The 7,466-nt window shown below is 35.5% G+C and overlaps 2 protein-coding genes across 4 annotated transcripts; one reads left to right on the plus strand and one right to left on the minus strand.

The window, feature by feature from the left end:
- Positions 1–1,087: 1,087 nt before the first annotated feature.
- On the minus strand, positions 1,088–4,734 carry LOC111803117 (uncharacterized protein C23C4.09c). Of its 2 annotated transcripts, XM_087127366.1 has the most exons (8): positions 4,555–4,734; positions 4,080–4,136; positions 3,652–3,717; positions 3,519–3,568; positions 3,355–3,419; positions 1,711–1,802; positions 1,529–1,600; positions 1,088–1,443 (listed from the first exon to the last, which is right to left on the minus strand). In XM_087127366.1, exons 2-8 carry the CDS (start codon positions 4,098–4,100, stop codon positions 1,405–1,407), a joined length of 405 nt encoding a protein of 134 aa, XP_086983492.1. In that variant the 5' UTR covers positions 4,101–4,136; positions 4,555–4,734; the 3' UTR covers positions 1,088–1,404. The 2 variants fall into 2 exon arrangements, with proteins under 2 accessions (XP_086983492.1, XP_023543163.1); XM_023687395.2 differs by lacking the exon at positions 4,080–4,136 and having other exon boundaries at positions 4,555–4,732.
- A 519-nt stretch (positions 4,735–5,253) lies between these two features.
- LOC111803220 (pterin-4-alpha-carbinolamine dehydratase 2, mitochondrial) lies at positions 5,254–7,466 on the plus strand. 2 transcript variants are annotated; one of them, XM_023687530.2, is made up of 7 exons: positions 5,254–5,408; positions 5,470–5,516; positions 5,842–5,939; positions 6,089–6,174; positions 6,257–6,380; positions 6,507–6,575; positions 7,098–7,466. In XM_023687530.2, exons 1-7 carry the CDS (start codon positions 5,355–5,357, stop codon positions 7,202–7,204), a joined length of 585 nt encoding a protein of 194 aa, XP_023543298.1. In that variant the 5' UTR covers positions 5,254–5,354; the 3' UTR covers positions 7,205–7,466. The 2 variants fall into 2 exon arrangements, with proteins under 2 accessions (XP_023543298.1, XP_023543299.1); XM_023687531.2 differs by lacking the exon at positions 5,254–5,408 and having other exon boundaries at positions 5,420–5,516; positions 5,811–5,939.

Raw genomic sequence — 7,466 nt, forward strand, 5'->3', positions numbered from 1 at the left:
TTGAATAGTGGACAGAAATAAGATGCAAAATATTGATGTCAGCATAATATTAAATCCCATTTTGATTTTTTTAAAAAAATTAAAGAAGAAAAGATACGATGAATCCATGAATAAATAAACAAGGACAATTATTTATGGTTAGAAAAACACCATAATTGATGGAGTTTCTCTTCCTTCTGAAGATTGTATTCTCAATCAATGAAAAGATTATTATTTTTTCTATCAAAATAAATAAATAAATAAATACAACATTATAAAATAAGCACATAATTGTAATATGCAATAATTACATTCATATTTATTGCAAAAAGGATAGGAATACTGAAGGTTGACATGGAAGGCAGGAATATTCTTGTTTTGTGAGGAATTTTTTGAGTAACCCTTTCAAACATCTTATCTTTTTATCTACAGAGATCCAAATCCATGCTTTCAATCAAAAGTTTCCACATCAAAGTCATAAATGGATTGATGTGACTTGGTATTATCAGTATAAACACATCACATAACAAATCAAAAGCTAATGGATAGGAACAGAAACTCTGTACAAAGAGACAAGGGAAAATGCTCTCTGGGCCCAACCTTAAAGTACTAACCATATGTTACAAGTTTTCTGGTTATAAGGATTTGTACTTGTTAGTTTCAGAAACGGTAGATGGTTTGTAACCGTCCAAGTCCTCAAGTCACCACTGGTATATTGTCATCTCTGGACTTTTCCATATAGACTTATTCTCAAGGTTTTAAAACGCAGAAATTTTCACATTCTTATAAAAAATGATTCGTTCTCCTTTCCAACCAATGTGAGATCTCACAATCTACCCCCTTTGGGACCCAACATTCTTACTGGCACTCGTTATTCTCTCCAATAAATGTGAGATCTCACAATCCACCCCGTTTGGGGCCCGACGTCTTCGCTGGCACATCATTCAGTGTCCACCTCTTTTGAGGCTCAGCGGAAGCATGGTAGGTCTATAACCCAAAAGTCCGAGGATTGAAACCTGGTTCTAATACCAACTCGTAATGACTCTAGTTCCCTTTAGAAATTAGGGTTGTTACATGGTTACTAAATGTACTTCAACTCATAAACAACAATCCAAATCACCCCTTTATCAAGAGCTATATATTCAATGGATCACTCTCTGAGCAATCACAAATAAGAAAGAAAAATAATAATTCAAGGTTGATACTCTGTCATACAGATTAATAGTTTAGCGAATTTGACCTTAACAATGGTGTAATACCAGCTAGTGGCGAGGAGCTCTTGAATTCTGAGGTGAGAATATGAGGGGGATCATGATAAAGTAAATAGATAAAAAGGAAGATATTGTACCGCACAAGCAATAAACATACAACCAAGACTGCGGGTATAATCATATATCATATAAGGTGTGCAACCCATCTCACTTTCTAATCGTCATCATCAAGAACGCTCCGACGCCTTTGTATCTGAAGAATAATGAGAATATACAAATACCATCAGGACATGAACATACCAAAATTCAGCAGGCGGAAGTAAGCAATGAAAACTCACAGTAACTTTCGTCTGTTTTGTGGTCTGGTTGTTAATCTGTTCTAGCAATGTAATAAGCCTCTCTTCAGAAACCTGAAAAAAAATGGCCCGTTGCTTCATTGACACACTGGTGTTGCCATATTCTCAATTAAATGTAGGTGCAACAATTTTGTCAGAGAAACTAAAATGATATATTACTGAACCTTCTCTACAATTTGGCCCATCTGTGCAGCTCTCAGTATAACATCTTCGACACCTCTCGCCTTCTCAGGTTTAACCAATGCAATTCGAGCAACTGCATAAAAGCACAGGGGAAAAATGAGTATGAATAGGGCAAAACTGCCAATAACCTAGTTTTCCAAAGTATGAATAGGGAAAAACGAGCAAAAAACCACAAATACCCAACCCAAAAAACCACAAATCTACTCACAAGCAAAGCTGCAAAACGTACACTTGACAGGTATTCAACTTCAACTAAGCAACAATAATATACAAAAGAATTGAGAATCGTGAATGGTGATTTAAAAGAGAGGATCAGTAACCACTTAGAAAAATGACAAGGTTATCTACGACCAGCATAAAAATTCTAATCAAGAGGATGGTCTATAATGAAGAATGTCCGAGAATTGAAAGAATGCAATGAAATTCATCCTTAAACTGAACCAATGAGATTTAAATCCAATTCAGAGAATCTTTTTTCTCTCTTTCTTTCAGGGAGGGGGAGTCAATGTGGGGTTGATGGATGAGGAAAAGTACAATTTGTCAATAGAAGGAAACTATCTACAAGCACGCTAAGGTTGAGTAATACAAAGTGTGAGCCTTATTCTAAGGGCGAGGGATAGTTTTCGTCACTCTCTTGACCTTTTGAGAGTGCTTTTGTGAGAAACAGTTTTTGCATTATATGTGTAGGTTAAAACCCACTTCCTCCCATTCTCCGAGTCTCCATACCAATGTAGATCTAAATTGAACTAACAAAAAACTTAGCTATGTTAAAAGCTTCAACCCAATCCATACACCGCTTCTCATTCAAAAGAAAAAAAAGGGTGTTCTCTCCAGTCATAGTGCTTAATACGATGGCCTTGGTAGCATGAGACAAGAAAACTTTTGCACTCCTAAAATCCATGGCCAACAAAAGTTTCTCTTTCTCCTAAATAACTAACAGACGCAACTCAAGCAAAAGGTTAGAAAAATGATTTGCCGGCATTTCTAACTTTATTGGCGTAAGAATGAGTACATGGGTGGGTTTCCTGGAACCTTGTTATCATATTGATGCCAACATTGTTATCATATTGATACATCTTGTGTACTTGTGCAGTAAACAGAATTCCAATCACGGTCAAATCCAGAAACAATAATTGTATTCATGAAGGAGAGCACGAAAGGCTAAGACTGTGCCTCCAAATCCTGCAAGAGGACAAGATGACAGCAAATCTCAACTGTCGTGTTAAAAATGAAGGGAAATAACAGAACTCTTTCGCACTTGCAGACAAAATGAAAGCTGCAAATGTATTGAAATATCAATCCTGACCTCATTTCCACAATTCCCACTAACAGCAGCCCGCAAAGTTGTTGTACCCTACCCTTACTTTCAAGTCCAGTAAATGATTGAACTTGAAGCAGCTTCAAAATTCCAAATCGACACATAGGTTACCATATAAATTCAATATTCAACCACACATTAATAGCATCGCAAATGTAAACTTACATTAATTTCATGATTAACTTAGGATGTGAGTTAGGTCCAGAGTTTCAAACAAAAATAGCTAGGAAAAAATCCATATGGAGACAGTCAAAGATCACATAGATATAAGAAACTAGCTTACTCCAAAGTTGAAGAATATACTTACGTCTTTCTCTAGCTTGCATTGACAGAATCTGACTGAGCATCATTTGTCTGCGTTCCTCTGCTTCACTGAAAGTGAAAGTAATTGTTATCATTCATATGCACAATAAAGCAGGACTTGAATAATGAAAGTAACAACTAAAAACTAATGAAAATAAAAGTGAGAACCTCTTAGCTTCTTCCTGGGCCTTCTGTTGTTCAGGATTATTTTGGCTTCCCTAATCATCATTAGAAGTCAGCAAAGATGTCCACGATCAAGTAAGCAGTTACTACGTATGTAAACAAAAAAATTACAGCTTACCCCGCCACGCTGGGCCATGAGTTCCTGCATTCTTCTCTGCCTGATGGCTTCTAGTTCAGGATCATCCTATATGAGGGTCAATTATTCAATTTAAAACTCAACTTAGATAAGAAAATGGCACGAAAAGAAAAGATAAGAGTTTATCGGATGCCAAATATAATTGAAAGTCATGGGCACTTGCTACTTAGATAATATAAGCAGCTAAGCAATCGAACTTATAAGTTATAAGATTGAAATCACTTGGTAAGGTTGTAGCAACAGATTTTTAATGGTCCTCTATTGTAATCAATAACCTTTTGATTGTTCAAAATAAAAATGATGGGGGAAGAAACTAACTAAAATAGAGATTTTTCTCCCTTTAAATGACCATTCTTGACATCCAACAAGTAAAGTTGACATACATACATGACATATATAACCCTTCTCACCCTTACGCAGTAATGAGACATGAACAAAACATCCTATGTCGCTTCATTTGGCACAAACTGCAGCGTGAACATAAATGTATCAAATCAATTTTTTTCAAATCCAAAAACCACTAACTACTATATGCGTAGCGTACGCATGAGCTGGTCTATAGATATATTCATATATTTCACCTGAAAATGGACTAACAGTTTCTAATCTAATCCTAATCTTGAAGAATTCTTGTACGAGCAGGGGGAAAAAGCAAGTAAACAACTTAGATAAAAGCCAATCCCCGATTAGGAACAGAAGAAATATTGCTGAAGCAAAACGGAGAGACCCACATTTGGTCAAGCGGGGTTCAAAGCAATGAAAAGCAAATATTAGCATAAATAGGGTAAAATCAAGTTGAAGCAACATTCGATTACATCGCAAACTGCAGGGTTTCCACACACTAAAAATGAATCGACAACATGAAGGTGATATTGGCGAAATTACCATTGCTTCGAGGATCGTGGTAGCAGTCAGTAGAACTGAAGTTCAATAATTTCGTATAAGCTGCAGAGCGAAAACGAGGCTACAGATTTCCTCGGTTGCGTTTATGTGGCGCGACCCACCTTTTCCCTGTAGCGCGTATCGGACCTCCAGGTCGTGCCTCAAATTCCAAATATTGTTCCACTTTTTTTGGCATCTTGTTTCCATTAAATTATCCAAATATTGATATTTAATTTACCAAAATTTTATATTTTATTTCAATAAATACTCTTTCATTTTTCAAAAATAAAAATATAATTTGTTTAAAAAATATTCATAAAATTTTTAAAATAATATATATTTTTTTAAAGATTAAAACACCTCGTAGAATATGTCTGAAGTTTTAATTAATAATTAGATGTTATTTAGACGTTATTAAAATTATATTCAACTAATTGATATATATTTATCATATAATTTTTTTTCGAGTTATTATAATTAAAAAATATAGTCATACCAGCCTTTCAATTATAAATTTATAAAATATGTTATTTTATAAATTGAGTATATTCTTATATCTCATTTATAAATCTTATTATTTATCTAGTTTTGGAAAATATTAACTACTGCTAAGATTTATTAAAAATTGATTGAAAATGAAATAGAATTTAAAAAAATGGTATTTTAAGCTAATAATAAATACATAAATAAATTATGGGCGTGGCTATGAATTCCAACTTTTGTGGGTCCTCCGTGCACGTGTTGAGTCGGAAGTTCGGAGCGGTGCGAGGGAACTTCGGATACACTTTGATCTGCAAATCGCAATGACCCTGTTTGTGTTTTCTCACTCTCCGCTGCGCTTGATTTTCAAAACCAAGGTCGTATCACAATCTTCTAATCCGTCCACTGCTGATTTCGTACTAATTTCAGAATTTGCAGGTCCCATTTCCGTCGCTGTTTCATACCATCCGTCGGCCTCATGGACGGTAATTTGTTTCTCGCAATTCAAACGCGTCTCTTGTTTTATCATTTCATGGCATGTTGATGATCTCCAAGTCCAGAGGGAACGACTCTTTGTGAATCGTAATTTTTGTGTCAAAATTTATTGCATGCTAGGTGTTTGTATATATGACTGACTCGCTCATTTGATTGCTTGAGTCGAAATTTTTGCGTGAAACTTGTCTTCTCTGTGATCTGCAGTAATGAACGGATACTTGCTGTAATGTTTGTATGAATAGCAATACAATATTAAAGTTTCATCTGTATGTGTTTCGTTTTAGATTCAGACAGAGGTAATTTGTGTATGTACAGTTCAATTTCTCGAATTACTGGGATATGTTGGGAGCATATGGGCTTATCATCAACTAGGAAACCACTTTCTGGATTTAGAATGCTTTGTACCGGCGAAGGTGCGTGTAGCATATCTTCCACTGTCAGGGGAACCCATTGGATCTCTTCTTATGGTGGCCTCCTCGCAGTCCCATGTCTAAAACACGCTGCTTTTTTTGCCTATACATCGTTGCTTATGTGACATAATTGACCATTTTGTATGTGCCAGATTTGTCCACCAAAAAATGTGTTCCTTGCAACTCGAAGGATTTACGTCCAATGACTGAGGATGCAGCAAAACATTTGATTCGAGAGGTATGCGATATTATCTCTGTTTGTTAAAACTATCATCTTATGCATTTCATTTCATTTATTTCATTTTATGATTTTCGTATAGCTGGCTGAGTGGAACCTTATTAATGAAGATGGTAAGCTGAAGTTGAACCGATCACTGAAGGTGAAGAGTTTTCTTAAAGGAATGGACTTGTTTAAACTTATAGCTGAAGTTGCAGAAGCAGAGGGTATCTTGCTTTCCATATACGAAATATATGATGCACTTGTTTCTGTTTTCATGAATCGCCACAATTCATTTCGTTGCAATATGAATTTTAGTGAACTATAAACCTGAGTTCTATAATTCAATGCAGGCCATCACCCTGATCTTCATCTAGTTGGATGGAACAATGTAACAATTGAGATATGGACACATGCAGTAGGTACGATTTATTGTTTATGTAGCAATAAATAAAATTCCCCTAAACATTAAACATAGACATAATTGTTTCACTCATAATTTTAATGGCCTGTTTTTTAACGTGAAGAGACCATCTTTCTTAAATTTTATCACTAGTTCCTGTATATTGAAACATTTTTCTCATATTGTGAATGGCAAAAGGAGGAGGGAAAACTCCTCAATTGGAACAACATGGTATAATAATGAAGTTTAAATAATTTTTCACATAGCAAAAATGTTTTAATTTCCCTGTAGTAATGTAAGCTTTTAGTGCCAGTCTTCAATGAACAATAGGGTAAAAGCCTTCAGTTCGTATCTTAGAATCGGGCTGAGAATCAACATTTTTTTCGTTCTCCATTCGATGGTTTCTTCATCTAGCTTGTTTCTGGATTGGTTCCTTCCATAAGCAAACTAGTTTCCTGGCTTGTTTACCTCCGAGTTGTTGAAGTATATTCTTACTTAGAACTGTGTGCTATTGGCGTTGACGTAATTAGCTTTTGGGCAGGTGGACTGACTGAAAATGACTTCATACTGGCTTCCAAGATCAATAAGCTTGATGTTCATAACCTATTGGGCCGGAAAGCTGCTATTAGCAGTCAACATGACTGTTGAACAGGACCAAAACATACCAACATTCGGCCAATGTTCTTGTTCATTTTCATGCATGTTGTTCTAAGTCCAGACCCGAAGGTCGTCGCTTCTTACTTTAACGCGTTGATTCAGTTCAGTTTTGCAGTTTGGAAGATACTTATTATCTTTGTGGTTTAATGAAGAATTGTGTGTTTTTTCTTAAATATTTTATCGGTGTGGTACTGCGAGCTTCAACTCTGTAGGCGATTTGTTGTTTTGTAGTTAGATTGAGATGATTGGTGGA

The sequence above is a fragment of the Cucurbita pepo genome, chromosome 10 (assembly GCF_057944985.1).
Source record: "Cucurbita pepo subsp. pepo isolate OVF chromosome 10, ASM5794498v1, whole genome shotgun sequence".
Taxonomy (NCBI): Eukaryota; Viridiplantae; Streptophyta; class Magnoliopsida; order Cucurbitales; family Cucurbitaceae; genus Cucurbita; species Cucurbita pepo.

Coding starts and splice junctions, on each gene's coding strand:
- LOC111803117 (XM_087127366.1), bottom strand. CDS start 4,100: ATGTCTCATTACTGCGTAAGG. Junction 3,718..4,079: donor TGTCTCATTACTGCGTAAGG/GTGAGAAGGGTT, acceptor ACCCTCATATAG/GATGATCCTGAACTAGAAGC. Junction 3,569..3,651: donor TCATGGCCCAGCGTGGCGGG/GTAAGCTGTAAT, acceptor AATGATGATTAG/GGAAGCCAAAATAATCCTGA.
- LOC111803220 (XM_023687530.2), top strand. CDS start 5,355: ATGACCCTGTTTGTGTTTTCTCACTCTCCGCTGCGCTTGATTTTCAAA. Junction 5,409..5,469: donor GCTTGATTTTCAAAACCAAG/GTCGTATCACAA, acceptor CAGAATTTGCAG/GTCCCATTTCCGTCGCTGTT. Junction 5,517..5,841: donor ATCCGTCGGCCTCATGGACG/GTAATTTGTTTC, acceptor GTGTATGTACAG/TTCAATTTCTCGAATTACTG.